The 27,704-nt window shown below is 40.2% G+C and overlaps 11 protein-coding genes across 13 annotated transcripts; 4 read left to right on the top strand and 7 right to left on the bottom strand.

Annotated features, from left to right (window-relative positions):
- Nucleotides 1–1,730: 1,730 nt before the first annotated feature.
- Nucleotides 1,731–2,757, bottom strand: LOC111602578 (cathepsin L1-like). The gene has a single exon (XM_023319734.2). It carries the CDS (start codon nt 2,733–2,735, stop codon nt 1,731–1,733), a length of 1,005 nt encoding a protein of 334 aa, XP_023175502.2. The 5' UTR covers nt 2,736–2,757.
- A 1,278-nt stretch (nt 2,758–4,035) lies between these two features.
- Nucleotides 4,036–5,142, bottom strand: LOC111602557 (cathepsin L1-like). Its single transcript, XM_023319713.2, has one exon. It carries the CDS (start codon nt 5,139–5,141, stop codon nt 4,122–4,124), a length of 1,020 nt encoding a protein of 339 aa, XP_023175481.2. The 5' UTR covers nt 5,142; the 3' UTR covers nt 4,036–4,121.
- A 5,204-nt stretch (nt 5,143–10,346) lies between these two features.
- LOC111602577 (carboxylesterase 1C) lies at nt 10,347–12,689 on the top strand. The gene is made up of 3 exons (XM_023319732.2): nt 10,347–10,504; nt 10,560–10,652; nt 10,812–12,689. The coding sequence occupies exons 1-3, from the start codon at nt 10,394–10,396 to the stop codon at nt 12,687–12,689; spliced, it is 2,082 nt and encodes a 693-aa protein (XP_023175500.2). The 5' UTR covers nt 10,347–10,393.
- A 707-nt stretch (nt 12,690–13,396) lies between these two features.
- On the top strand, nt 13,397–18,977 carry LOC111602583 (DNA-directed RNA polymerase I subunit RPA1). The gene is made up of 10 exons (XM_023319739.2): nt 13,397–13,739; nt 13,814–14,180; nt 14,245–15,613; nt 15,675–16,168; nt 16,242–16,527; nt 16,587–17,514; nt 17,586–17,790; nt 17,846–17,975; nt 18,040–18,139; nt 18,206–18,977. The coding sequence occupies exons 1-10, from the start codon at nt 13,397–13,399 to the stop codon at nt 18,931–18,933; spliced, it is 4,950 nt and encodes a 1,649-aa protein (XP_023175507.2). The 3' UTR covers nt 18,934–18,977.
- Nucleotides 18,978–19,044: 67 nt separating this feature from the next.
- Nucleotides 19,045–19,706, top strand: LOC111602596 (biogenesis of lysosome-related organelles complex 1 subunit 1). The gene is made up of 2 exons (XM_023319755.2): nt 19,045–19,259; nt 19,322–19,706. Exons 1-2 carry the CDS (start codon nt 19,126–19,128, stop codon nt 19,620–19,622), a joined length of 435 nt encoding a protein of 144 aa, XP_023175523.1. The 5' UTR covers nt 19,045–19,125; the 3' UTR covers nt 19,623–19,706.
- A 131-nt stretch (nt 19,707–19,837) lies between these two features.
- LOC111602589 (transformer-2 sex-determining protein) lies at nt 19,838–22,252 on the bottom strand. Of its 3 annotated transcripts, none has more exons than XM_023319746.2 (8): nt 22,138–22,252; nt 21,980–22,056; nt 21,852–21,914; nt 21,291–21,444; nt 21,098–21,226; nt 20,524–20,699; nt 20,277–20,464; nt 19,838–20,216 (listed from the first exon to the last, which is right to left on the bottom strand). In XM_023319746.2, the coding sequence occupies exons 1-8, from the start codon at nt 22,138–22,140 to the stop codon at nt 20,191–20,193; spliced, it is 816 nt and encodes a 271-aa protein (XP_023175514.1). In that variant the 5' UTR covers nt 22,141–22,252; the 3' UTR covers nt 19,838–20,190. The 3 variants fall into 3 exon arrangements, with proteins under 3 accessions (XP_023175514.1, XP_023175515.1, XP_023175516.1); XM_023319747.2 differs by having other exon boundaries at nt 19,839–20,216; nt 21,098–21,214; XM_023319748.1 differs by lacking the exons at nt 21,852–21,914; nt 21,980–22,056; nt 22,138–22,252 and adding an exon at nt 21,676–21,783 and having other exon boundaries at nt 19,841–20,216.
- A 325-nt stretch (nt 22,253–22,577) lies between these two features.
- LOC111602595 lies at nt 22,578–23,374 on the bottom strand. The gene is made up of 2 exons (XM_023319754.2): nt 23,167–23,374; nt 22,578–23,097 (listed from the first exon to the last, which is right to left on the bottom strand). Exons 1-2 carry the CDS (start codon nt 23,177–23,179, stop codon nt 22,634–22,636), a joined length of 477 nt encoding a protein of 158 aa, XP_023175522.1. The 5' UTR covers nt 23,180–23,374; the 3' UTR covers nt 22,578–22,633.
- Nucleotides 23,375–23,744: 370 nt separating this feature from the next.
- On the bottom strand, nt 23,745–24,581 carry LOC111602594. The gene is made up of 2 exons (XM_023319753.2): nt 24,383–24,581; nt 23,745–24,327 (listed from the first exon to the last, which is right to left on the bottom strand). Exons 1-2 carry the CDS (start codon nt 24,393–24,395, stop codon nt 23,861–23,863), a joined length of 480 nt encoding a protein of 159 aa, XP_023175521.1. The 5' UTR covers nt 24,396–24,581; the 3' UTR covers nt 23,745–23,860.
- A 389-nt stretch (nt 24,582–24,970) lies between these two features.
- LOC111602593 lies at nt 24,971–25,749 on the bottom strand. Its single transcript, XM_023319751.1, has 2 exons — nt 25,580–25,749; nt 24,971–25,526 (listed from the first exon to the last, which is right to left on the bottom strand). The coding sequence occupies exons 1-2, from the start codon at nt 25,590–25,592 to the stop codon at nt 25,051–25,053; spliced, it is 489 nt and encodes a 162-aa protein (XP_023175519.1). The 5' UTR covers nt 25,593–25,749; the 3' UTR covers nt 24,971–25,050.
- Nucleotides 25,750–25,824: 75 nt separating this feature from the next.
- On the top strand, nt 25,825–26,416 carry LOC111602592 (39S ribosomal protein L41, mitochondrial). The gene has a single exon (XM_023319750.1). It carries the CDS (start codon nt 25,905–25,907, stop codon nt 26,403–26,405), a length of 501 nt encoding a protein of 166 aa, XP_023175518.1. The 5' UTR covers nt 25,825–25,904; the 3' UTR covers nt 26,406–26,416.
- Nucleotides 26,417–26,428: 12 nt separating this feature from the next.
- On the bottom strand, nt 26,429–27,280 carry LOC111602588 (splicing regulatory glutamine/lysine-rich protein 1). The gene is made up of 2 exons (XM_023319745.2): nt 26,583–27,280; nt 26,429–26,525 (listed from the first exon to the last, which is right to left on the bottom strand). Exons 1-2 carry the CDS (start codon nt 27,195–27,197, stop codon nt 26,445–26,447), a joined length of 696 nt encoding a protein of 231 aa, XP_023175513.1. The 5' UTR covers nt 27,198–27,280; the 3' UTR covers nt 26,429–26,444.
- Between the last annotated feature and the right edge of the window lie 424 nt (nt 27,281–27,704).

The raw sequence follows: 27,704 nt of genomic DNA, 5'->3' as shown, positions 1-27,704 counted from the left end.
CTTGCTTGGTTTGGATTCTAAAGATAGAGTTAGAGAGGAATTAGAGGGAGAGTAAGATGGAGACAGCGTGAGAGACAAAGAGAGGGAGAGAGAGAGATAGGCTTAACAGCAGACAATAACTTGAGCAGGCATCAAAGCCTGAGCTATACAATCCCATTCAAACGATTTACTGCTGTGAGCAAGCATTCAAAATGATTGCAAAGAGAAATAATAATATAATAATACAAACGCAGCTCTACTTTAGGAGCAGTTGAACCTATTCACTTGTCCATTCATTGTACTGTTTCAATTAAGTTTTGTGCACACAACATGTTTGTGTCACTTGTAAAAATTGATTTAATTACAATTTTATTAATTTTTTTGTCATTTTATATTGACGTAAACGCATCTGCAATTTGAGGTGTCGAATCTGAATTGAAAATATGCAACTTTTATTTTATTTAATTTTGCAATTAATGCAACTTTTGTACATACAAAAACACACACACCCACACACATACGGACTCTTGAAGTACTTGTAATAAATGTTCAGCTGCTAAGAGAAAGAAAAATAATATTTAAAGTGAATGTGCTTGTTGCATAGTTAAAAGTTGTTAAAGCTTAAGGCAAGACAGAGAAGCAGAGAAACAGCGTGGAAGCCCATACTAGAGCAAAAAAAAAAAGCGAAAAAAACCAAACAGAGGAGAAACATAAACAAAATGTAAATTACATAAACGAAAACTTCAATCTAGTAAGCATAACATATAAATATAAGATGATAATTAATATTATATTATTGAACAGCAGCTCGCGCCGTAAAAGCAAAGGAAAAAAAAACAAAACAAAAACAAAAACAAATAAATAAATAAACAAAAATGTGATTTTTGAATAAAAATTAAATCAAATGAGACTTTCAATGCTTTTCATTCCCCAAATGTAGATATTGTTGTTTCAAGCAGCAGTAACACACACTCAACACCTTAGAAAAAGTTTGCTAAAGGAATTAGCAAAGTTTTTAGCAAAAACCATGTCCTGCGTCCTCGACAAAAAATAGTTTCTCAAGCAGTTGCTAGACATATACCCTATGTAAGCGCACATGCACACACATATAAATAAACATCTGAAACTTTTTACCCAACAATTTCTGCACCTGTAAATTAATAAATTGCATTGCTGCGGCTGCTGCTGCCGCTGCCGCTGCGACGCTTGCAAAATGGCGGCGCCTAAAAGCATGCAATAAAATTTCGTGGTTTGCACGCAGCGAGCGAAGTGTTCGGGTGGCAGGAATGTCGTGTAATGAACTTCATTAATAGCATTAAATGTTGCTTCCATTGAAGCAAAGAAGCATATCAATTTGCACATGCATTTGCGACATTCGTGGCAAAGCAGCCAATTACACATGGCAATAAAATACGAATACATTTGCCAAGTAATAATTTGACTTTTGGCATAGCAAATGTGAAACTGGGGCGAGAGTTATTTGCTACAGAGCTGGGTAAAAAATAAGTATATTTGTTAAGTTTTAAAAGAAGGCTGCATAATATTTATTTCTTATTTTGCCTTGAACCATATCATATTTTGATTTATATTTAGCCTCGAATATCCTTTAAGCCAGACTCTGCTAGTTTCAAGATTCTGTAATACAAAACTGACAACAAATAATATTTAATTTTATTTATTTATTAAGCATATTAACAGCTTAACAGCAGCAAAACATACAAATGATTAAGAAATAAATGTTTTATAAGTTTCTACTTCATTTGCGGATAGTAAGCCCAGTTGGTAATGCCGCATAGATTGTGCTTGTTGCGCGCCAGCTTCAAGTAGCCCTTGTCGCCCCATTGGGGGCCCAGAGATGTCTTTACGATCCAGTAATCGCCAAAATGATTGCAATGGCCATAGCCCACGATGAGGACAGCATAATCTGGGCTCTCTCCGCAGTCGGGATTGTGGAAGACGCCGCTCTTGTAGTGGGCAATCGCCGCATGGGAAATGACAGCGGCGACCGGACCCTTGGACACGCTATGGGCCAATCGATGCTCATTTCCGGGCCGGACTTGGAAAATCTTGTTGATGCTGGCACCAACAAACTTTCTCTTGAAATGACACTTGCCAGTCAGCCCGCGGTAAGGATATGATCTTTCCAAGTCAATGCCTTTCATCTTCTTAATGCAAAGCAGAGCTCCTGCTAGATGATGGCTATGCGCGTGGCAGCAGTCGACTAGATTTTGCTTAGACAGCACATTCAAATGTCCAGACTTAATGAACTGATGACTCTCCGTTACACCAGCTGCAGCGAAGGCCCACGAGTTGTTGAAGTGCCCCTGAAACATGACGGGCGTAACCGCACCCATTTGAGTCCAGTTAACGTTCCTTGGCAGCTCAAGATCGAAGTCTACATCATCGTTCCATTCGTCGTACGACTCCACTTCCACATCGTCAATAAACTCCTTGCCATCATTGGCTCCAATCGCTTTGCTAATCTCCTCTGGCAACATGTCGCTGAACTGATTCAAGCCCATCTCGTAGCTCTCAGCTCCTACGGCCCAGCGTTCGTTGTGTGCATCGATGATCTGCTTATTATTCTGAAAGATCAACTTGCGCAGCAACTCCTCCGACTCGTCACCATAGATCTTATCAAACTCGTTCTTATAGGAGTCCCACTCCGTGTTCAGCTGGTCCTCGAGTGTAGTCGCTCTGCCCAGCGTGCAGCAAGCCATGCCCACTAGGAATACAATCACCAATAAAACTCTCATTTTGCACTTGGCTTTGCGACTGCGACTGATGCTGGCCTAGCATAATGCTAGCCATTTTATACCCAGCATTGACCACATAATTGCAACTGACTCAGACTCTAAAGTGGATCGATTAGAAGCGGCCCAATGCGGGCTGCTGGTTGCAGCCTTTCAAGTTATCACAACAAATGCAATTTAATTATTATTTTTATAAATTATTCACACTTTCTGTAATTAAACTGTTGACTAAATATTATTCATTTCTTAATGAATGCTGCTGACAAATAAACTTAAAATATGTTTTCTATAAATTTAATCAATTTAAGCAATTCTTTTAACTTAACATGTTCCTTATACATTTGAAAAATGATTACACTTTCTTAGTTTTCATCTGTGTATACCCTTTTACTACTTATACTTATACTAGTATATATACTGCTATACTACTACTAATACTACTATATATACTGCTATACTACTACTAATACTACTATATATACTGCTATACTACTACTTATACTACTGTATATACTACTACTACTACTTATACTACTATATATATACCACTACTGCTACTACTACTACTTCTACTACTACTACTTTTACTACTACTACTACTACTACTACTTCTATACTACTACTACTACTATTACTACTTCTTCTACTACTATGTACTTCTATTCCATTACTACTACTACTACTACTATATATGCTAATATATATATTCAATATATATAAACTACCCCTACACGTTTTAACACGAGGCTAGTCGACTGCAGTATATATTCCAAGTTGCAAAAATAATAGTGTTCATGTTACACTAGAGGTACAATTTCACAACGTGCCACGCCCTTATCCATTCGCATCCAAAACATCTTTACAGTGTATAAACTGAGGGAAGAAACGATTAGATGTATCAAATTTCAAGTCTCTCGCTATAAGAGAAGAGAAATACTTTGGATGGACGGACAGAAGCAGGTCAAGCCATAAGCATGAAGCATTCATAAACACATACCTTGTACGCCAGTGTTATGCACGAACATGAGCTCACACTTGCTTTAATTTTAAGCCACAATAAGTTATATGACAGTGAAGTACTTGTAAGCTAAGTAGATTATTAAAAATATATTTAAAATGCAAAGCAAACATTTAAAGCTTAGAACTAACTAAATAATTAATAATTGCTGTCAGAAGGTTCTTTCATACTAGAATGTTAGGAGTACCTAGGAGTATCTTTGTCTACTAAATAATGCTTCAAATTAACTAAGCTTAAGGCTTCTTAAACAACAAATTTAAAGTCTTAGTATAGATTAAGTGCGCAGACAATATCAATTTTTTATTAATTAATATTCTTCACCTAGTTTTGGTATAAAAAAGTTTCCCAAATATTAAAACTGAATTATTTACTTATTTAGAAACAATGGGAAAGTATGCCCTGTTCGAAATTCCGCAGAGATTCTGTCGATTGCGTGCCAGTCGTAGATAGCCCTGTTCTCCCCAAGCGGTTCCCAGTGAGGTCTTGAGTATCCAATAGTCTCCGGAATTTTCGCCATAGCCATAGCCCACCACGAGCACTGCATAGTCCGGCGTTTGGCCACATCGCGGGTTGTGGAAGACGCCACGTCTGTAGAAACGTAGCGCTTCCCGAGATATGACGGCAGCAACCGGACCCTTGGCGACATTGTGAGCCAGCGAGTTCTCGTCGCCTGGTCGGCTCTGGTAGATTTTGCTGACAACGGCGCCAGCATGCTTTTTTTTATAGTGACAGCGATGAGCCTTTCCTCGATAATGATAGGATGCCTCCGTATCGATGCCACCCATCTTCTTGATGCATTTTAGCGCACTTAGCGTTCGGCGGTGCTTGCTGCGACAGCAGTCGACCAGGTTCTGCTTCGAAAGCGGCACCAGCTTGCCAGTCACCAAATATTCTCGACTCTCAACTGCACCGGCGGCAGCGAAAGCCCACGAGTTGTTAAAATGTCCCTGATGCTGCACGGGCGTGACTGCACCCAGTTTACGCCAGTCAACGTGATCGTTATCAGTCTCAAGCTCAGTCTCAGTCTCGTGTACATCATTGTCATCCAAATGGACGCTGACTCCATGGAATAGGCCCAAGTTCGCAATGTCGTCACTGAGCATTCCATTAATATTCCCATTGAACTCGTCTTCAAGGAAGTCGGTGAACTGATTGACGCCCATCTCGTAGGTTTCCTTGCCTTGGGCAAAGCGCGCGTTGTGCTCATCAATAATTTGCTTATTGTCCTCAAATACCTGCCTACGAAGCGGATCCTGCTCCTCGTCGTACGTCTTGTTGAACTCCGCTTTGTAGGCTTCCCATTCCGCTGCCTGCACTTCGGCTAAGGTTAGCCTCGCCTCCGTGCAGCGCATCAGCCCAAGGACCGCCAGTACAATAATCGTTGGCTTCATATCGCCAGAGTACGACTATGCCTAATTGTCCACATAGTTCACTTTATATACCCATATTGCGCAATTACTTTGACTATGACTCAGGGTCGATAAAGTCAAAAATATTTAACTTAAACCGCATTTATTACATATATCATTTGCTATGAATATTGCCACCGCAAGTAACTTTAAGCTACTATTTGTGGAATCATTTGATTATATATATATTAAATATATATATATATATTATATATATATATATGTTTGCGATCGCCTTATGTATGCCAATGCGCTGAATCCTAAGAAAATCTATAATTATAGCCACGTACCCTCTGGCTATGGCTAACTAGCGCCGACTGCTTGGCATTTTGCATAGTCCTAGGCAGCGGCACATCCATCGAACACTCCTAACAATAAGACACTGGCTGTCTTGAGCCACTGCCGCCACCTGCCCGGTTTACACACGCAGACATTTTTAATTAAACGTAAAATTTTTGCGCTATTGATTAGTTTCCGAAGGCTGACGGCACGTGGGCCGCACGAAAGTGCCCTTGCATGTAGCCCTAGTTATTGCCAAAGCATTAGTATTAGCGCCTCAAATGACGTGACTTGTTGTGCCCGCCGAGGCGCTGAGCGGGGGCCGCCAGCCTGCAGCTCGGCTTGGCTGGGCTGCCACCGTCAGGACTGACACGCAAGCAGCCAGACGAAGGGCCGCGAGCCACGGCTCTGTCATTGTGTTCGTTCGGGTAGCGAGTTTTGGTTGCCAGTTTGGCGTCTTTTTAACACAATGACAGTTAATTAGATTGTAAGGATAGGTAAAGGATATATGCGAGTATAATTTTAAGTTTTCCATGCAGCTGCAATAGTTTCGCCCGCAAAACTTTCCGTCTGCCTGCAAATGAGCCTAATTGACTTGGTTACGAAAATGGTTAGGACAGCTAGCTGGCATAGAAATTGCAACTGTGTGCGTGAAGGTACAATGTAATGGATAATAAACCAGATACACCTTCAAATGCTACGCACATATATGAGTTTAGTTATTGTTTTTCTATAATGCCAACTCTTCAATTCAATTTGCCCTGCAGATATATTGGAAAATCAATTTTGTATCGTTAAACGTCCTTATTTAATTGCCAACTAGCTCTACGGCTTCAACTAATGAAATCATTAAAATGGCAGAGACACACACACAGAGCTCTATGTAAAATGGAGCCAGGAGCCAGAGGAAGATGTGATCTAATAGTGTATATCATTGTAAACTTTAAGGACTAAATACTATTTATGGATATGGTATATCAAAGATAAGAATCTATTTTCGATATTCCAAATATTTTTCAGTTTTTCTCAAGATACATTTGTGCACAAATACTATTTCAGTTTTTAGATAACTAAATTTACAATAAATTGTAGCATTTTCAGATTTTATGTATACGTTCCATATTCTCGTGAGCTGAAGATGAAAAGGAAGTTTCTTAGAAGAGCAAACTTTGTAAAAGGCAGCAAATCTGTAGAGCCGCGTGATATTAAGCTTATATTTTTCAACTGGTACTCGATTGATATATCTTCTATAATTTTTAGTAATTAAGATATTTGCATATATTTTGAAGGTTAAAAAAAACAAATTAGGATCCCTTAAAAATTCTTTATTATCATGAACGCTTCACTGATCAACTCTTTAAAAACATTAACTGCTATTAGCTCGTCTACTAGCAGTCAGACAGCACACTTTTCTGAGCAGCTACTAAACTAAAAAAGTTATAAATTATTAAAAATTCTATAGCCATGACTACTATTCTTATGACAATATGCTTGTTGAGGGCTGTCACACTCACAGTGGCGCCCTCTGTCGCTGGGTAGCTGCATGCAGCTGACATTGTCAAGGACGCACAGCTGCAGCAGCTGCTGCTGTTGTGCATATGCTTAATTTTTAGTTAGCTTATTTTGGTGGCTAGCAGAGCAGGCCAACAAAATGGCTGAAGAACTGATTCACACAACCATTTGGCTATGCGCTTTGGCCCTGCCCCTGCTAAGCCAGCTGGAATGCTGCTGGCGCTAAAGTGGGCTATGCGAGTCGCTTATGTTTTCAGTTCCTTTTCAACGAAAAATTTGTTAGCATTAATTATAAAGAGCACGTGTAAAACATTCACACAGCCACGCCGCATACACATGCTATGCACAAGCTGGTTAAGTGCAAGCCGTGTTGGGTTTAGCTGCATAAACAAAATGTCTGCCACATTGTTGGGCCGTTAAATTTGGCTTAAAGCAACAACAACTGGTAGTAGTAGTAGTAGCAGAGAAACAACCACTTAAACTTTGGCCATTGTTTTGTTAAACATTTTCGCACAAATTTGCTGGCACTGCTGTTGCTCCAGCTAATTACATAATTATATTATGCTGCATTGTTGCTGATGAAACACTGAAAATGTGTAATAATTCCTATTGTTATTGCAGCAGCATTTGGCATTAGTGCTTCGGGTCTGGCTAATAAAGTGCAATTGAAGCTTGCTACCACTAGTTTGCTAGAAAATATAAAATTAAATATTACTCAATGAAATTTAATAAAAAAAAACATGGCACAAGAATTATTAAGGGATGCAGAAATAAATTAAAACAAAGAGAATTTGTGAAGTATGCACACGTATATAAATAAATATATATGTATGTGTATATGTATATATATACAGGCTAGGCCATGTCCCTGGCCTGTCGCATTGCATTTGAAAAGTTTCATGAACAGCAACCACAACTTAAATTGTTTCGAAGTGTTGACAAATTGTTGGCAAAGCCGAAAATAAGAATATGCCTGTGTAAAATCTGAAGCTGCACAAAATATTTTCACTTTGCTGCACGTCAAGTATGCATAACATAACAGCAAACAAAAAAAAAAAAATAGAGGAAGGACTATAAGCACAACAAACTGAATGCCTGGCATTGTTGAAAAATATAAATCAAAATTGAATTACGAGTATGCTCAGAGAGCTCAGTCAGGCAGCCCCTTTGCTTGCCACAGCAAAATGCTTTGCGTTTGGCTAGCAGAACGAAATATGGCAACGATGCCTAATAACAGTCGACAATTGGCTTTTATTCAACTAAAATTCGATAAAGAAGTTGGCAATATGTAAACATGACTCTGACTCTGACTCTGACTCTGTCAAATATCATATACATTTTCATTAGCCAAAAGTTTCAAACAAGAATAAATAATTTCGACTCAAGTTATGTTGTTGTTGTTGTTGTTGGCAAAATTGTTCAATTGTAGTTTTATTTGCATTGGCACATTTTGTCCAGCTTTCTAGTGCTTCAAGTGCTCCAAGTTTGTGTCAAACGTTTTTATGACGAATTTATTGAAAATGTTTCGGTAGCCAAAACCCCACAACAACGGCCACAGCTTTAGGTGGCAGCCAAAATGCACAATCTGTGCGACGTTTTTTGAATTTGGCCAATTCGAATACTTCGTCAAACAAAACCATTTGAATTAAAGCTTAATTGATAACTGCGTGTGTGTTTATTGGCAACTGGCATTGATTGTTGACATACAGCCTTTGTTCTTTCATGCGTCAACAGAGGCTTCAAGGCTTAGTCCGCTGCCAATCGTCAAAAACTATTACCTATGATTTTTTATTTCTAGTCATAGAGCCCCAATTTGCTGTGCACACACACGCATAGAGCGAGATTGACCCATTGACCAAACTGGGGCATCATTGCAATTTACAATAATCGAAATCCAGCGGCGAGGCGACGCCCACGCTTACCAGCCATAAATTGATTAAGTGACAGAGAGAGAGAGAGAGACAAGTGTTGTAGACATGGTAGGCAACGGGGCAAGTTCAGCCAAATGGTAATTTAAATGTGCTTCACAATTAACGCAAAATGTGGCATAGCGGCGCAGCCTCTTCGCGTGCTGTATTTTACTCTCGAAATTCCTCTCAAAAACTAATTAAATGCATAGCTATGCCTGAGCCAATGGTTGCTATGACAACATAGATGTTAATTATGACTCAGCGCCGATCTCCAACTCCGACGCTGACCGGAACTGCGCTTCGTCTAGCAGAGCCAGCGAAAAAAAGCAACCACCAGAGTGAGAGAGCAGCAGCTGCTGTTCACATTGGTCCGGAATTAAACCAACATTATGGTACATTATCTGCTGCAAGCCCAAAGCTCCGATAGCTCCATTTAACAACATAGACGCAAAGTTCTCTCTGTCGCAGTCTGTGAAGCGTACGAATATTTACAGCAGCAGCAGCAGCAGAGGCAGAGGCAGAGGCAGAGCCAACAGCAAAATTAAAACTCAATAAAAAATTTGAAATTTATAAAAAACAAAATAATATAAGACGAGGGCTGCCACAAGACTTGGTCAGTGTGAGAACAGACGATTGGATTTTACGGAATTTACGAAATAGAAATTGGTAATTATACATGAATGAATATATGTATATATATATATTATAATAAATTATAAAAGCCAGAATTCTGCAAGTTTGCTTAAGACAGCTGACAGCAGCAATAGAGTACGTCTTCGTGGAAACTTCTGTGCTTGAATGTGCTCCATACAGTTTTTTATCTTCCTCAGTTTAGTAATATATATGTCAGATTTTATATATATTTTATATACATTTTTATTCGGCTCATACACAGCTGTGTCTTGTTGACTCGAACCACATCGTATTATTTTTATAAGCTTTTAAAAACGTTCTATATGACAAATTTGGCAAACTTAAATATATATGCTATACATCTATACTGCAAAAGGTTTGAAATAACCCTCGGCTATAAACTTACAGCCCATACTCCAATGGGAGCACATTTAACAATTGATGTTGTTTTGGGTTTAAAGTTATGGGCTTCAGTCCCACTTTGCATGGGAGTTGCCCTGACTACAGCCCGCAGCATATATCCACATATATGTATGTGCATATGTAGTTCCCTATATATGTGTTTAGACAACAATCAACCCTGTTAGCCTACCTGTTGTTCGGAGTTTTGGTGTCGCTGGCTGTGTTGATCACATGAATGCATGAATGATTCCCGAACAGAACTGAACAACCGCATTAACAATAATGACACCAGAAAACAATTGAAATAATTCTAGCATAAACTTTAAACCAGCGTTTGCCAGCAACGGGTACAATACTTTTATTTTTTTAGTTATCGTTACAGCGTCAAGGAGTCCATGTGAAAAGTTGCTGCGGAAAAAAGGAAAAATAATCCACTTAAATAGTTCAAAAGTAAATGCGGCCTAATATGCGTTAGAAAGTAAGAGAGGCTTTCCGAAGATGCAATTATTTCGACTTTTCAACTGGCTGCTGGTGTTTTTTTGGCTCAGCTTGTGGGGCTGCTGGGCCCAACAGACGCATATTAAACTGGAGCAGGGCGATCTTATTGGCGTAAATATCAAATGAATATGCAAATATAGAAGCTCAACTCTTACTTCGCTTTCAGCTCAAGGTTTTTCCGGACGGAGCACGCAGCGCTGTCTATGCCTTTCTGGGAATACCCTACGCACAGGCGCCTTTGGGATCGCTACGATTTGCTGTACGTTCAATTGATAGATCAAAACGGGTTTTTAACAGAGATAAATTATGTTATTTTAACATATCCTTTAACAGACTGTAAAAAAGCTTAACTCGAAGAGTCGATATCAATCTTCAATCGGAATAATCGATAATCATTCAAATTTTACTCTTTCTGTAGCCTGCCAAGCCTCACAATGGCTGGAACCGTACGCTGCAGGCCACGGCGATGCAGCCCATTTGTCCGCAGTTGTCAAATACTATTTATGACGAGAGTCCCGATGGCAGCATATCACCTGCTGCAAGCAACAGCGAAGACTGTCTATATCTAAACATCTGGACACCCGAATCGGGCTTGCGTTATGGCCAATTGCCTATACTGGTAATTATAAGCGGTGAGGATTTTGCCTATGACTGGCCACGTAATCGCATCAATGGCCTGGACCTCGCCGCCGCCGAGGGCATTGTTGTGGTCAGCGTGCAGTATCGCAACAATATTTATGGGTGGCTGGGATTGGGCCAGGAGCATCGCCAGCTGCCGGGAAACTATGGACTGAGTGATATTCAAATGGCACTGCGTTGGCTACAACGCAATGCGCCCAGTTTTGGAGCCAATGCCGATCAATTGACGCTGCTCGGCCATGGTAGCGGTGCTACTTTGGCATTAGCCATCGCACTGCAGCCTGCACTTGATGGGTCTCCGTTGTTTAAGCAACTGATTCTGATGTCCCCAGGCCCTGTGCTGTATGCCTTAAGTGCTGGCCATCAAGAGCGCATTGTGGCCACGGGGCGCACACTCGTTCATAAACTGGGCTGTCAGTTTGAAGAGGCACAGCATCGCCAGCTCCTGAGTTGCCTACGCCGCAAAAGTTCCGAGGATTTACTGCGTGCCTATGAAAGCGTCTATAATCATGGCAATGCCAGCATGCAGCTGGGCGTGCAGCTACCCCAATCTGATGAGCTGGAACAGCGTTTGACAAATGTGTCTCTGCCAGCAATGCTCCTGGGCATTGGATCCAATGAAGGCGCTTTCATGCAGGATTACTGGCTAGACGTGGCACGGGATGGTCAGCAAGCTCTTCACACCTATATCAATGGAACGCTCTTACCAAACGTTCTACGCTCTATGAACCTGCAGCTGGAGGCAAGTATAAGCGACGCTCAATTGGCAGCCATTCGCTGGCGTTACTTTAGCAACGATGCCTCAGTCAGTCAGCTGCTGTGGGGCATGCAGCGCCTGCTTTCAGAGTCGCTCTATGAGACGCCCTTCTTGCGCCTACTGCAGCTCCTCAATAACAGCAGCACCGCTAGCTATGCCTATGTCTTTGATCAGTCGCATGCCCATGCGATGGACATGCGTGGCAGGCAGAATTTGTTTGGCGGCGCCTCGCATAGTGCAGACCTACCACTCCTACTGGGTCCAAGCTTATTCCAACAGATTGCGCGTCGTCGTTTTAGCACCGAGGAGGAGCAGCTGTGCCGCAAGCTGCGCGGCTCCTTTGCTAACTTTGTGAAAGGCGGTAATCCCACACCCGGTCGCATTTATGACGCCTGGCAGTCATACACACAACAGCGTCCGTTTATTTACGCACTGGGCGAACTAACCAAGAGCTTAGAATTGCCAACCAGCGAGGATGAGGCGGCGATTGAAGAGTTACTAAGTGGTAAGCAGCAAATAGGGATCGATACAGATCGCAGCTTGTCCAGGACAAATCGACATGACAACTATCGGCAAAGCAATGGCAACTCATATGTGACTAACAACCAGCTAGATTCCGGCTATGGCAATCATTTGCGGCGCGTTTATGGCTTTTGGCAGGTTCTATTGCCTTCAACTCAGGATGCAGAACTCCGCGATGGGAGTGGCGGTGCGTTGAGGCATCGTGTAAAACTCTTGGAAGCCAGTGCGGATGCAGCACGCTATCGTCAAGGGTTTTATGCTATGCTTGGACTAGTGTGCCTCCTTCTTGGGTGCTTAGGATTGTGTGTTTATCTGTTGCGGCGCGAGATGCCCCATAGCAGACGCATCTCATCAGAAGAGCCGTCTTATGGTTTATGACAAAAGTGGTTTCGTTGGACGACCATCTTTGGACGAAACGCCAAGTATGGGGCTGACACGAGCGTGGCCAATGTCGAGTCCTGGCGCAAAGGTGGTCGGACAGCGAAACATGAACGAGAACGAGAACGAGAACCAGCACCGAGTAACCGGATGCGACGTCCAAGACAACTGCAACCGTACGATGAGCCATCAACGGGCAAGAAGGTTACAAACGCTACCCGAATTACCGGAACTGGAACTGGAGCAAGAGATGGCTGCGGCGACGGAGCAACAGCAAATGGAGATGAGACAACTGTTGCGGAATTCTTGGACACTGTCCGCAACAAATACGAGCAAAATGTGGCTATTAAGAACTGGCAATACCAGTTGACTTGTGATAAGTTTTAAGCATTACCAAAGAATCTACTTGAAGTAAAATATTTCGTATATATTTAAGTATTTACTTATTACCTTATTCTTTCTTTGAATAAATATAAACCCCTGTTTCACTTCGAATTTGAATTATCGCGCATTTATTGTGTATAACAGCCCTGCTTGCTGCTGAGTAGTTTTAGTTTGATTAATATCGATAAGTCGGAAAAGAATTATATCGATAAGATATATCGTTGCTCTCATCAATACTTTTGGTGTTGTCTTCAAATACACGTGCTGCGCGCTGCTCATCAAACGGCTTATTTCCTATCAAATTTATAAAATAACGCTTTAAAATGGGTTCAAGGAGACCGCCTGATGTGCACATGTTTCCCTCGGATCTGGAGTTCGCTGTGTTCACACCAGAGGAAGTAAAAAAACTAAGTGTAGTGAAAATAATAACTGGCCTCACATTTGATGCATTGGGACACCCGATACCCGGTGGCCTATATGACATACGATTGGGGTCTTATGGCCGATGCATGGATCCTTGCGGTACATGCCTGAAAATGCAAGATTGTCCTGGCCACATGGGCCACATTGAACTGGGCTCACTGGTGTACAATCCGTTCTTTATCAAACTGGTGCAGCGTTTATTGTGCATATTCTGTCTCCACTGTCACAAACTGCAAATGAAAGGTGAGTGGTAAAATAGAATATATAATCAATATATAATCAATAATCAATAATAATCAATAATTCCGTTTCTATAGATCATGAACGGGAGATTGTCATGCTTCAATTGCGCCTAATCGATGCCGGATATATTATTGAGGCACAAGAACTGGAAGTGTTTAAATCAGAAATTGTTTGCCAGAACACCGATGCGATGGTGAAACTGGACAACGGCGATGCCGTACACCCACGTATTGCAGCGGTCAACGAGCTTTTGGCCAAAAATGTGAGCAATATCAGCAACTCTACCAAAACAAGCTGCTCCTTACGTACAGCCATTACGCATGCTGCTCTGCAGCGAGGTTCCAGCAAAAAGTGTAGACACTGCAACAAGTCTATGCGCTTTGTGCGCTATTTGCATCGCCGTCTCGTCTATTATGTGACCATTGCCGATTTGAAGGAACGGTGAGATTGAGGCTGTAATTGCCAATTAAAATTTTGTTTAATTTAACTTATTTTTATATCATAGGATGAGCAATATTCCCGAAACCAGTGGCCAGAACAAGGTCATATTTGCAGATGAATGTCGTCGCTATCTACGAAAGATCTTTGAAAATTATCCACAGTTTCTTAAGCTGCTCGTACCTGTGCTTAACATGAACAGCAGCGAGTCGAGTATTAACGGCGACTGCTCGCCCGTTGATATATTTTTTATGGATACGATACCAGTTACACCGCCGCGAGCACGTCCAATGAATGTTATTAACGACATGATGAAAGGGAATCCACAGACGGACATCTATGTTAACATAATTGAGAATAATCATGTGCTTAATGTGGTGCTCAAGTTTATGAAGGGACATCAAGACAAACTGAGTGACCAAGCTAGATCAGCCTATCAAAATATGCGTGGCGCCAGCAGTCATGAAAAGCTTTATAATGCCTGGTTGGCATTGCAGAGCTCCGTAGATGTGTTGCTCGACGTCAACATGTCGCGAGATATCAAGTCCGCCGAGGGTCTTAAGCAAGTGCTAGAAAAAAAGGAGGGTCTTATACGGAAGCACATGATGGGTAAACGTGTTAATTACGCTGCACGTACGGTCATAACGCCCGATCCCAATATCGATGTAGATGAGATCGGTATACCAGACATATTTGCACGCAAACTGTCCTATCCGGTGCCGGTTACTGAATGGAATGTCATTGAGTTGCGCAAAATGGTCATGAATGGTCCAGAAGTGCACCCAGGCGCTAATTACATACAAGACAGCAAAGGCTTGACTACCTACATACCCGCTGACAATGCGTCCAAACGGGCCAGTATGGCTAAATTGTTGCTATCCAATCCAAAGGATGGCGTCAAGATTGTCCACCGCCATGTCCTAAATGGTGATGTGCTGCTTCTCAATCGTCAACCTTCGCTCCATAAGCCTTCCATAATGGCGCACAAGGCTCGTATACTGCATGGCGAAAAAACTTTTCGTCTTCACTACTCCAATTGCAAGGCATACAATGCAGATTTCGATGGTGACGAGATGAATGCGCACTATCCACAAAGCGAAGTGGCACGTGCTGAAGCCTACAATCTAGTGAACGTGGCCAGCAACTACCTGGTACCCAAGGACGGTACTCCACTAGGAGGTCTTATTCAGGATCAGGTTATATCGGGTGTCAAACTGTCCATACGCGGCCGCTTCTTCAATCGCGAAGATTATCAGCAGTTGGTCTTCCAGGGCCTGTCGCATCTTAAAGGTGATGTCAAGTTGCTTCCACCAGCCATATTAAAGCCAGCAACATTGTGGTCTGGCAAGCAAGTGCTTTCGACCATAATTATTAATCTGATACCGGATGGATACGAGCGCATCAACTTGGATTCCTTTGCCAAAATAGGCGGCAAGGTAAGAAATGACGTGCCTGCATAACTCGTAACCTATTGACAAACCCATATACTTCTTTCAGAATTGGAATGTGGCCAGATCGCGTACTCCATTGTGTGGCTCAACTCCTCTAGAGCAAGAGTTGAGTGAGAGTCAGGTGCAAATACGTAAGGGTGAGCTTCTTGTGGGCGTTCTGGACAAGCAGCAGTATGGCGCAACAACTTTTGGTCTGATCCACTGCATGTATGAGCTGTATGGAGGCGATGTATCCACGCGCCTGCTTACCGCCTTCACAAAGGTGTTTACGTTCTTCCTGCAACTCGAGGGCTTCACCTTAGGCGTCAAAGACATTTTGGTAACCGAAGAGGCAGACCGCAAGCGTCGCAAGATCATTCACGAGTGTCGCGATATAGGCAATAGTGCCGTTGCTGCTGCTCTGGAGTTGGAAGATGTGCCACCACATGATGAACTGGCCGAGCAAATGGAAGCTGCATATGTTAAGGATACTAAATTTCGGGTCTTGCTTGATCGCAAATACAAATCGATGTTAGATGGCTACACAAATGACATTAACAAGTGAGTTTGATATTAACATTTAATATGCAAAGGCCAATATATTAATATTGTTTTTGTTTATATTCTTTTATAGAACTTGTCTGCCTGGTGGGCTTATCAGCAAGTTTCCATCAAACAATCTACAGTTGATGGTGTTATCTGGCGCCAAAGGCTCCATGGTTAACACCATGCAAATCTCTTGCCTGCTAGGTCAAATTGAGCTGGAAGGCAAACGACCTCCGTTGATGATATCTGGAAAATCTCTGCCTAGTTTTACATCATTTGAGACATCGCCGAAATCGGGCGGCTTTATTGATGGACGTTTTATGACAGGTATACAGCCACAGGACTTTTTCTTTCACTGCATGGCTGGTCGTGAAGTAAGTTTATAATTTTGGGATGAAAGAGATTGCTGATTACTGATCCTTTTTGACAACAGGGTCTCATCGATACAGCTGTTAAAACATCACGCTCCGGTTATCTGCAGCGTTGTTTAATCAAGCACTTGGAGGGATTAAGCGTGCACTATGACCTGACTGTGCGCGATAGTGACAATAGTGTGGTGCAGTTTCTTTACGGCGAGGATGGTTTGGACATACTAAAGTCCAAGTTCTTTAACGGAAAATTCTGCGCTGATTTTCTTGCACAAAATTCTAAAGCCGTTCTGCGGCCTAGCCAACTGCAGCTAATGAAGGATGAAGAGTGCCTCGCCAAAGTGCAGCGCCACGAGAAACACATACGAAACTGGCAGAAGAAGAAACCAGCCAAATTGCATGCCGCATTCACTCACTTTTCGAAGGAGCTTCGGAACGAAGTGGAAGTTACACGACCCAATGAAATAAATTCCAAGACGGGACGCAGACGATTTGATGAGGGTCTGCTCAATTTGTGGAAAAAGGCAGATGCCGAGGACAAAGCATTATATCGGAAGAAATATGCACGCTGTCCCGATCCCACCGTGGCCGTATATAAGCAAGATAACTACTATGGATCAGTCTCGGAGCGCACGCGTCAATTAATCAATGACTATGCGATTAAGCATCCGACACAGAAACAAATTATAGCAGACATTATGCACATGAAGAGCATAAAGGCGCTGGCGTCGCCTGGAGAACCGGTGGGTTTGATTGCAGCTCAGTCGATTGGCGAGCCTTCCACCCAGATGACATTGAACACCTTCCATTTTGCTGGTCGTGGTGAAATGAACGTCACTCTGGGTATACCGCGCTTGCGTGAAATTCTTATGTTAGCTTCATCAAACATCAAGACCCCTTCAATGGATATACCCATCAAACCAGGACAGCAGCATAATGCGGAGAAGCTGCGTATTTCTCTCAACTGTGTGACATTAGCCAGTCTGCTGGAATGTAAGTTATATTTTAAAATGATAATAAAAAAAACTGCCTTAATATATATATTCTGTCCTATCAACAAATAGTCGTGCAGATCAACACAAGTTTGACGCTGGAACCAGAACGAGCATATGTCTACGAATTGTACTTTAAATTCCTCCCACGCGATATGTACAAGGAGGATTACAGTGTGCGGCCTAAACGTATTATAAAATACATGCACCAGACATTCTTCAAGCAGCTTATTCGCGCTATTCTAAAGGTGTCAAATGCCAAGAAAACATCAAAAATGTAAGCACGCAGTCGATATTCTCCAAACTCAAAACTAACATTAATAATTCTGCAGAATCGTGGTAGATGAGAAAAAGGAGGGTGGCAACAAAATGGACGAAGACAATGATCAAGAGTTGGATGCAGCTGATGATGTTGGTGCACAAAAAGTAGCAGACAATGATGACGACTCCTCAGATGATGGCGTGAGTAAAATATTTCATAGTGAATACATGTAGAATCTAATTGAAAGAAATCAATCCGCAATAGGGTGATGATGATGCGACTGGCATTAAGCTTAAGCAGCGTAAAACGGACGAAAAGGACTATGACGATCCGGATGATGCTGAAGAAATTATAGACGCTAATGGTAATTATGTTATTCATTTCAATATATATTATTGATTTCAATATATATTAACTAATAATTTTGTAGACGATGAAGACGAGCCCGATGAAGATGGTGAAGATGGAAATGAACTGGCAAACGAAGAAAATGGTGAAATGGATGACAAATCAGTGGAAAAGCTACTTGGAAATCAAATGGTACAGGATTACACCTACGACAAAGATCAGCATCTTTGGTGCAAAGTGAAACTTAACCTCAGTGTACGCTACCAAAAGCCTGATCTGACATCCATTATACGCGAATTGGCCGCAAAGAGTATTGTACATCAGGTGCCGCATATAAAGCGTGCTATTATCTACAAGGGTAATGACGATGAACAACTACTGAAAACGGATGGCATTAACATTGGTGAAATGTTCCAACACAACAAAATCTTGGATCTGAATCGTTTGTACTCCAACGATATTCATGCTATAGCACGTACATATGGTATCGAAGCTGCGACCCAGGTCATTGTCAAGGAAGTTAGCAATGTATTCAAGGTTTATGGAATTACTGTAGATCGCAGGCATTTGTCCCTGATTGCCGATTACATGACTTTTGACGGTACTTTCCAGCCGCTTTCACGCAAAGGCATGGAACACTCTTCTTCACCATTACAGCAAATGTCATTTGAATCAAGCTTGCAGTTCTTGCGCAACGCAGCTGGTTTCGGTCGCCCCGACGAGCTAAATTCCCCATCAAGTCGACTAATGGTGGGCCTACCTGTAAGAAACGGCACAGGTGCTTTTGAATTGTTAACGAAAATATGCTAATTACTAATTACAATTTGTTTTAATAAATAATGGCTCCGTTTTCAAGCCAATAATCGATAGTTGTAACTTGTTTAATCGATAGATTAGTCAACAGCTGATATTATATTCTCACTGTTGCCATCTCTAACTGTGAGCTAGCTAAACAAAAAATCAAAATTTTACAGACGTACGAAAATCAAATCCTAGTACAAGATGTTAGGTTCAATGGTAAAAGAGCATCATTCTAAGCAGTCAAAGCGCAAGCAGGAGCAAGAAGTGCGTCGTAAAGAAGCCATCGAAGCTTCCAACGAACTTACGCAGTCTCTAGTTGACCACCTTAATGTGGGGTAAGCTAACTGCAAAATTTCAGCTGTGTATATTATGCTCATATCATACTAATTTAAAACAGAGTGGCGCAAGCATATTTAAATCAAAAACGTTTAGATGTAGAAGCCAAACAGTTGCATGTGGGTGCCACCAACTTTGCCAAACAGACACATCAGTGGCTGCAATTGATAGACAATTTCAGTAGTGCTCTGAAAGAACTCGGTGATGTAGAAAACTGGGCGCGAAGCATTGAAGGAGACATGCAAGTAATACAGCAAACTTTGGAGCTCGCCTACAAGACATCTCGTGCAACGCAAGCGACAACAGGTGTTGCGACGACGTCGGCGACAGCAACTTCCACAGCAGCTGCAGCTATTCCATGATTCAATTCTTAGGTGGGTGAACCGCCATATTAAAGCATACATGAACTGATTTATACAGCAATTTTTACAGTTTAATTTATTGTACAATTACCATAAAAATATTAACAGTGTATGAAAAATGTGTTTGTCAACAAATGCATTTAAATATATATTGCACGTTCAGCACATGTAAGATGTTATTTAGTTTATACTAAAACGTACAACTTCATTAGTTTTATTAGTTTATTGTTATCAATTCACGCAGTTGCTTTTAAAATACATATCACAATGTGTTTTACGCGCGTTAAGTTACGAGGATGGAACGCGTAATATACACGGGATGCTTTCTGTGTGGTGACACGTTTTACAAAACGTACAAGGATGCAACGATATTGACAAACAATCAATTATGGTTAGGCGGGATGAAAACTATATAATATTAATTATACAGATGTTGCTACCAAACGATTTATGGGATAAGTGTAGGGATTTAAAAACAAAACAATTCAGTCTATATCCTCGTGCTGAGCCTTTGCATTTGCTGTGCATGCGAACTTGTCATTCACATAAGCACGCAATTATCGGCACATTAGTAACGTGATGGGACGCGAGCCGCTGTAACGAAAACATGGAAGAAGCTTTTATAATATTTTGCTAAATTATATTCAGACTTACGCTTGCGTGGTGAACGAGAACGGGAGTAACTGCGAGAGCGACTACGGCTACGTTCATAGCGATGACGGCTGCGATATTTACGACGATTCGATGGCGACACTGACGTTGATTCTTCGCGGTGGCGGCGCCGCGAACGATAGCTATCTCGGTTGCTATAGTCACGCTCACGAGAACGTCTGCCCGGTGGGCTGCAACACATTCAAATAATGACAATTTATAACCAACAATAGGAAACAACTATACAAACCGTGATGGGCGTCCCATGTACACACCAGGAGTGGGTGTGTGCGCACGTTGTGTTATCGAATAATCTACGCGTATACGGCGGCCATCCACATCCATTCCTGTACAGGCATCCTTGGCTACCCGTGCATCACTGAGATTCTCAAAGTAAATGAAGCAAAATCCGCGAGAACGGTGAGTCTGTAAGAGTTGTTAGTACGCATTGTAAGCAATTATAGCTGCATAACTAGTCTTTCTTTTTGATATAGTGAATTACCTATAAACATTTCTAATCTATATCATTTTTGTTTTTAAATTAATGTATATAACTAGAGTGTCAGCAAAGAACTGACTTTTCAACTTATGAACAGTGATTTTGTAATCAATTCATAAAATTCAAAATTTAGATAATTTAATAGGATGAATGTTGCAGCAAGCCTTTAGTGAATTGCTAGTAACTTGCATAACAAACACTCAATATTGCTGTATTTATGTATGCTGTAGCCAAGAAAGACGGCACACAACTCTTCAAAGCTGAGTCCCAAGTTGCGCACAAATTTTTGGCATTTTGTTGAATATGATTTAACGATTTAACATACTTGAGCATCGATGACCATTTGGATGCGTTGAATGGGTCCAAATTTATTAAACAATTCGCGTACTTTCTGCTCGGTGGTGTTTGTATTTAGACCAAAGACTCCAATACAGCGGCTAGCCTGTGGATGATCCTGCGACAGGACGTTGTCATGACTGCTTTGCAATACAGATTGATTTTAAATTGGCGCTACTTACGCGTGCCTGACGCATGCGCTGGCGATCGCGAGATGTTCGGCCTGAATAATGGCGCACTGGCGAATCTGACCCGGAGCGCGAACGCCGACGATGTTGAGAATTCGATTTTGAATTGTAATTGTGATGACGGCTGCCATAGACTTCACCGTCCGACCTTGAATGGGAATAGGTTAGATTTTCAGTTGGTTTTGCTGGCTGTGCATCTTGATTGTAAAAATGTGTTGTTCGGGTTTTTGACACTTGAGTATTTGAATTGAACTGCTATGAGATTTGTGTACGATTCACCACATTGTATTTCAGAAACAAACTTGCTTGCTTGCTCTTCAATTAGCACTGTACACACGCTGCTCTGAAATGTAAACAGTTTATTTCATATTTTTCTTACATTTTTCCAATTAATTATTTTTTTGGTAAAAACTGAGAAGAGAACCTGCTCGCTTGAAAAGCTAAACCAAATGAAACATTCCTGTTGACAGTTTAATAGGCAACCACAATATTTCGCCTGCTGAGATGGCGCCTGTCAATCTTTACTCGATACTCAATTTCTTATTCGATACTCACCGACGCTGACGGGAACGAGAACTCTCCGAGGATGCCGACGACGAAGAGGACGAATTGGCAGAACTGTAATATATTTGTAATATTTGAGTTTATGTATGTTTGGTACAAATACCTCCCAATGTGTATACCTGTGACTACATTTGTGCTTATCAATTCGATGTAAATGTAAATATTCCTTTGCCCTCGCGTTAACGAGCCCCGTGGACTAAAGTGCATAGAAACATAGCGAAGAACCAGAGCACTTTTAGTTAGATCCAGAAAGTTGCAGTTTTACGCTTTTACTTACCATGTTATTAGGCGTAAATATTAATAATAATAATGGTAATCAAATGATTCAATTTTTATTATAGTTTATCCGCTTTAAATGTACTGTCAGAAAGCAAGACACGCAGAAATGGACAGGTCTGCAGTGGTTTCGATATCGATATTATTAATGATTGATAGAAATGTTGTTTCCACGACTTATAGTATTTTTTCTAGCATTATATTATCATACTATTCAAAATTAATATTAAAATATTAAAAATGAAACGTAAATTTATTTGAGATACATTTTTACATACGTTCTATGATTAAATATTTTTATAACTCAAATGGTTTGACCTGAAATGGAAATAAGCTGCCACCACAGATATTGATAGCAATGTCTATCTATAAAGATCTTATTTTTACACAGCGTAAGCAAATAGTCATTAATCAATTTCGAAAAATTTGTTACTTTTATTATACATTGTATATGAATCACAGAGCTGGTAAATCTAAATATACTATGTACCTAAATATTAGTAGTATTTGCTGATCGAATCGTGTTTCATGCAAACGTAGTTGTAAAGCATTTTTCGCTCCTCATTATACAGTTCAGTTAACAGTCTAACCATACGATCATCGTTGTAAGGACTTTTTGGAGGCGCCTCTAGAATATTGCCTTTCACATACCATTTCTTATCGCAGAAATGTCGTTTTACTCGGTCACGCAATCCCACGCCACTAAACGTTGGTTTCCGAAAAATTTCACACATATTCTTTTTGCCGTATTTATGGAAAATGCGATTTAGGGTTTCATCGACTTCAGATTGTTTGGAATAATAGATGTACCACAACTTGCGGTCTGGTGAACGCAGGTCAGTTAGACTTAGCACTCCACAATACTCAATATCTGAGGGATCACATTTGGACGTCTCATCTGTTGGCTTGATATAGAACATGCGATGTAAGTATTTCTCGAATTCCTCATCAAAATTAGGAACTGCGGAAAGAAATAATTTTAATTGAATGGCTTAGTATATTTTTGTTGATTGTAAATTTTTTTAATTACCATTTGACGCCATTATTAACGTGGGTATAATTATATTATGTTTATGATTCGATACCTAAATTGTACGTATTTGATGTGTAGTTTTCTTGTGCTTGAAACGGCAATGCTGTCATTCAATTTATATGAAACATTTTAAAAGCTTCCACCATATTATTCATTTCACAACTTTGTTGGTCAAAAGCTGTCACTGAACAAGTATCGATTCTCAACACTTTGAACGCTGCCAGACTGCGTTAGAAGGTGATTTATTTTGAACTTAATGGCAGAACGGCAATTTCGTCAAACTTGTAAACAAACATAGAACAAAATAATTTGTGCCCTAAAAAATTAATGTAATTTTCATATTCATTTTATTATAGCTCACTCTCTGGCTCTTGAATTTGTATTATAACAATTAATATCGAAGATGAAATAGGGTGATTAAAAGATATGGCTTGTTCGTAAAAGTTTCGCAAAGTTGAGCGGTTATTTATAGCCAGGTTAGAGCCTTAACTAGTTTTTTATCTTTGATAAGATGTTTTAAAAAATGTATACACTTCTATCAGCATTAATATTAATGTATTTATTTCATCTTTTACTTTTATTAAGAAATGCTTAGATAATCGATTAATATGACAAAATTTGGTACTTAAATTTTACATATGTATATGAATCACAGAGATTGTAAATGTTAAAGTAACAAATAGTAATTACATTAATGGAAGTAAGTCCTGACGCCATTGTGTTTCATACACAAAAAACTATACAGCATTTTCCGTTCTTCATGATGCAGGTCTGTGATTATTTTAATCATTTGATCGTTGTTGAAGGAGCTTTTAGCTGGAGCCTCCAGTAAATTGCCTTTCACATGCCACCTCTTCTCGTAGAAAAAGGCTTTTACTCTGGCACGCAATCCAACCCCACTAAAGGTATGTTTTCGAAATATTTCACACATATTCTTTTTGCCGTATTTATGGAAAATGCGACTTAGGGTTTCATCGACCTCTGGTTGCTTGGAATAATAAATGTACCACAATTTGCGGTCCGGTGATCGGACATCAGTTAGACTCAGTACTCCAAAATACTCAACGTTCGACTCATCACATTTAGATGTCACTTCACATGGCTTGATATAGAACATACGACTCAGGTATTTCTCAAACTCGTCATTGAAATCAATATCTGAAATTAATAAATAATTTATATTGTTGTTTTTAATGTAACATTTTTTGAATACCATTTGAAGCCATTATTTGCGTGGGTGGGAAAAAACGATGCTTCTCGCTCGATACTAGAATTGTATTTATTTTACGTTTATCTTTCTTGTACCTTAATAGCCAATGCTGTCATTTCAATTTATATGAAATATTTGGAGAGCTTCGACTTTATCATTCATTTCACAAGTTTGTTGGTCAAAAGCTGCTGAGCAAGTATCGATACTCGAACATTTATGCGTTGCCAGACTGTGCTAGAAAGTTTACTTATTTGGAACTTAATGGCAGAATTAAATTTCGTAAAATTGGTAAACAAAAGCAAACATTAAGACTTTAATATAACTCTTAATTTTTACGTTTATTTTATTATATTTATATCTGATCTTGATAATCATATAGTGCTTAAAAAATACATATATTTTTGACGCCATGCTTCCTTCCAGACGTACAAACTAATTATTAAAAGTCTGACCTAGTTGAGTAGATTATTTCAACCAGTTAATAGACTTAGTATATTTAGGCACCATATCAAAGCTAAAGTTCTACCAACATACATATTAAATTATTTGATAAAGCTTTTACTTTTATCGAAAAATAACTAATCAATAACAGGAGATGTATTTGGTTATTTTAATTGTACATATATGAATCACAGATTTTGTAAATATTAAAATACTAAATAGGAATCCCATTAATAAAAGTGCTTCCTGATTCCATTATGCTTCATACACAAGAACCCATAAAGCATTCTCCGTTCTTCATTGTACAGATCTGTGATCATTTTGAGCATTTGATCGCTATTGCAGGAGGTTTTTGCTGGAGCCTCTAGTATATTGCCTTTCACATGCCATTTCTTATCGTAAAAATAAGCTTTCACTCTGGCACGCAATCCAACCCCACTAAAGGTATGTTTCCGGAAAATTTCACACATATTCTTTTTGCCATATTTATGGAAAATACGGTTCAGGGTTTCATCGACCTCTGGTTGCTTGGAATAGTAAATGTACCACAATTTGCGGTCTGGTGATCGGATATCAGTTAGACTTAGTACTCCAAAATACTCTAGTACTGAGGGATCACATTTGGGTGGATCTCTGCTTGGCGTGATGCAGAATATTTTGTGCCAGTGTTCCTCAAATACGTCATCGAAACTTTTAGTGCCTGAAACTAATAATACAAAATAAGTATGTTGTATTGGATGATTGCATTTTCTTCTTTACCTACAGTTACCATCGTTACCGCGATCTTATGTTTATTTACCGGTTCAGAAAGAACAACTGTTCTGGAATAACTTTCCAACTAACTAAAAGATGTAGTGTCTAATCTCAATTTATATTCAATAAGCAGAAAACTTCGATATCAATATTGTTTGGCCACTACTACAGCCAAAGTGCTGCCACACTGTGTTTTAATACATGTAGTAGGTATCGATGCCAAAACAAACCCTACCGACTGCATTAGATTGGCAGCTCATAGTCAAACAGCTGTTTTTGCTGCAGCTTGGGCAATTTGTTATTTAACCAGCATAGTTTAAAACAAAGAAGTATGAATAATTGTTTTAAACTTTTGTCGCTTTCAGTAAAAGGCAATGTTCGAGCTATCAGCACAACTGCGCCAGTGGCTGGCAAACGAAACTTCCGTAAATTCAACGTGTACGGCAAGCGCGGAACACGTGTGGTAAAGGAAGCGCAACGGACAATGGCCAATCCACCGGTGGCTATACAAAAACGAGGAGTTCGAGATACAGGCATCACAATAAATGGTCAATTTGTCGAAATACCTGAGAAAATACCCGAAATCATTGTGCCAGATTTAACCGGCTGTAAGCTGAAGCCATATGTATCGTACAAAGCACCAGAAGTAGTTCAATCTGAATTCACTAGCTTGGATCTCTTCAATGCTATCTATTCGGAAAAGATTTTGGCCGATTACAAAGCGGGCAAGCTAGAGGCCGATGGCAGTGCTAAGGAGCCGTCAGATAACGAACAGTTAACACCAGAAATAGCTCTTCTACGAGCGCGTAAAACTGGCAGTGATATTTTTTAAGCTTCTATTGTTTATTAATTGTTAAATTAAAATACGCTCTTACTGCTCTATATACTTTTGACGATAATTGTAAAGTTTGCGCAGCCATTTCTCTGCCTTTAGTTCCGAATCGCCCAAAAACTGAAAACAAAAAATTGTAAAGTAAAAGGGCGCAAAGAAGGGTAAAATATAACTCACGTTTGGATGAAATATATCGTCTTCTTTTGCTGTCACAACTTCGCTTGGCTTGGGTACGCTAATAGTCTCCTTATTTAGGTCAATAATTACTTTGTCTTTATCCTGTGCCTCTCGATCTCGTGTGCTGAAGAATGCTGTTGGCTTGAATGTATCCTCGTCAATGGTGTCCAAAGCCTTTTGCACTTTGGCATCCAATAAATCAATGGCTTTGACGGCGGGCGTGGAAGAAGTGGCCGGGCGTGTAGAGCTTTCTGAACTGGGTGCTCGGGTTGTGCGTTGTGATATGGATCTAGATTTTGATTTTCGCGAATCGTTGTCCCTACTCTTGCTCTGTCTGCTTCGTGAACTGCTGCGGGAACTGTGCGGAGTTGTGCTGCGAGATGAGCTTCGGCTGCTACTACGACTGCGTCTATAATACTTCTTAGATTTCTTAGACTTTTTCTTCTTTGACTTTGATCTATTTCTATTGCTGCGAGGAGATTTAGATTTGGAGCGATACCGTTCTCTATCCCTTTCACGGATCCTGTCCCGCTCTCGTTCTCGATCCCGATCCCGATCCCGTTCACGATCACGATCTCTTTCCCGATCTCGGTCTCGTTCACGTCTTTCACGCATTATATATTTTCTTTTGAATGCGGCTTGATGCCTTAATAAAAAATTCTGTACTAAACTGTTAAGTAACAGAGATGTAGTGTCTGTAATTCTAACTGTTAATAACAGTATGAAACGATTTAAACATAAAATATAAATACACATATTTGTATTTCCATTTGTTAAAGTAAATATGCTTACAAATTTACGTAGATATTACCGATTTAAGTTGTGCTAATAAAGATAACAGGAATATATTTTAATAACTAAGTATGACCAGGAGGAGTAATTCTGCTAAGTACAATTTACTATGCACGATTGAGGGATTTTTGAATAAGTACTTATAAAGGGAATTTCATCAGAATGTTGGCGGGAAGTGTTTGAATGCAAATAATATGAAATTTCAAAGCAATAATCAAAATCTTGACGCACAGAGTTTTATCAACGACATACGATTTCTATTTATATACCAATCATGTTGAATTAGTTTTTCCACAAAATCTCACAATTCTGATTGCAATAAATCAGGAA

The sequence above is a fragment of the Drosophila hydei genome, unplaced genomic scaffold (genome assembly GCF_003285905.1).
Source record: "Drosophila hydei strain 15085-1641.00,03,60 unplaced genomic scaffold, DhydRS2 tig00000060-arrow-pilon, whole genome shotgun sequence".
Lineage (NCBI taxonomy): Eukaryota > Metazoa > Arthropoda > Insecta > Diptera > Drosophilidae > Drosophila > Drosophila hydei.
The sequence above is the reverse complement of the archived record's forward strand: the minus strand, read 5'-3'. Positions and strand labels throughout refer to the sequence as shown.

Excerpts from the sequence above, each read along its gene's own strand:
- LOC111602578 (XM_023319734.2), bottom strand. The coding sequence starts at position 2,735 with ATGAGAGTTTTATTGGTGATTGTATTCCTAGTGGGCATGGCTTGCTGC.
- LOC111602557 (XM_023319713.2), bottom strand. The coding sequence starts at position 5,141 with ATGAAGCCAACGATTATTGTACTGGCGGTCCTTGGGCTGATGCGCTGC.
- LOC111602577 (XM_023319732.2), top strand. The coding sequence starts at position 10,394 with ATGCAATTATTTCGACTTTTCAACTGGCTGCTGGTGTTTTTTTGGCTC. Across the intron at positions 10,505-10,559 it reads AGCAGGGCGATCTTATTGGC|CTCAAGGTTTTTCCGGACGG; the intron begins GTAAATATCAAA and ends CTTCGCTTTCAG. Across the intron at positions 10,653-10,811 it reads TGGGATCGCTACGATTTGCT|CCTGCCAAGCCTCACAATGG; the intron begins GTACGTTCAATT and ends CTCTTTCTGTAG.
- LOC111602583 (XM_023319739.2), top strand. The coding sequence starts at position 13,397 with ATGGGTTCAAGGAGACCGCCTGATGTGCACATGTTTCCCTCGGATCTG. Across the intron at positions 13,740-13,813 it reads TCACAAACTGCAAATGAAAG|ATCATGAACGGGAGATTGTC; the intron begins GTGAGTGGTAAA and ends CCGTTTCTATAG. Across the intron at positions 16,169-16,241 it reads TACACAAATGACATTAACAA|AACTTGTCTGCCTGGTGGGC; the intron begins GTGAGTTTGATA and ends ATTCTTTTATAG.
- LOC111602596 (XM_023319755.2), top strand. The coding sequence starts at position 19,126 with ATGTTAGGTTCAATGGTAAAAGAGCATCATTCTAAGCAGTCAAAGCGC. Across the intron at positions 19,260-19,321 it reads GTTGACCACCTTAATGTGGG|AGTGGCGCAAGCATATTTAA; the intron begins GTAAGCTAACTG and ends AATTTAAAACAG.
- LOC111602589 (XM_023319746.2), bottom strand. Across the intron at positions 21,227-21,290 it reads AGCGCATGCGTCAGGCACGC|GATCATCCACAGGCTAGCCG; the intron begins GTAAGTAGCGCC and ends GTCCTGTCGCAG. Across the intron at positions 20,700-21,097 it reads AAATGGTCATCGATGCTCAA|ACTCACCGTTCTCGCGGATT; the intron begins GTATGTTAAATC and ends CAACTCTTACAG.
- LOC111602592 (XM_023319750.1), top strand. The coding sequence starts at position 25,905 with ATGAATAATTGTTTTAAACTTTTGTCGCTTTCAGTAAAAGGCAATGTT.
- LOC111602588 (XM_023319745.2), bottom strand. The coding sequence starts at position 27,197 with ATGCGTGAAAGACGTGAACGAGACCGAGATCGGGAAAGAGATCGTGAT. Across the intron at positions 26,526-26,582 it reads ACGATATATTTCATCCAAAC|TTTTTGGGCGATTCGGAACT; the intron begins GTGAGTTATATT and ends TTTTGTTTTCAG.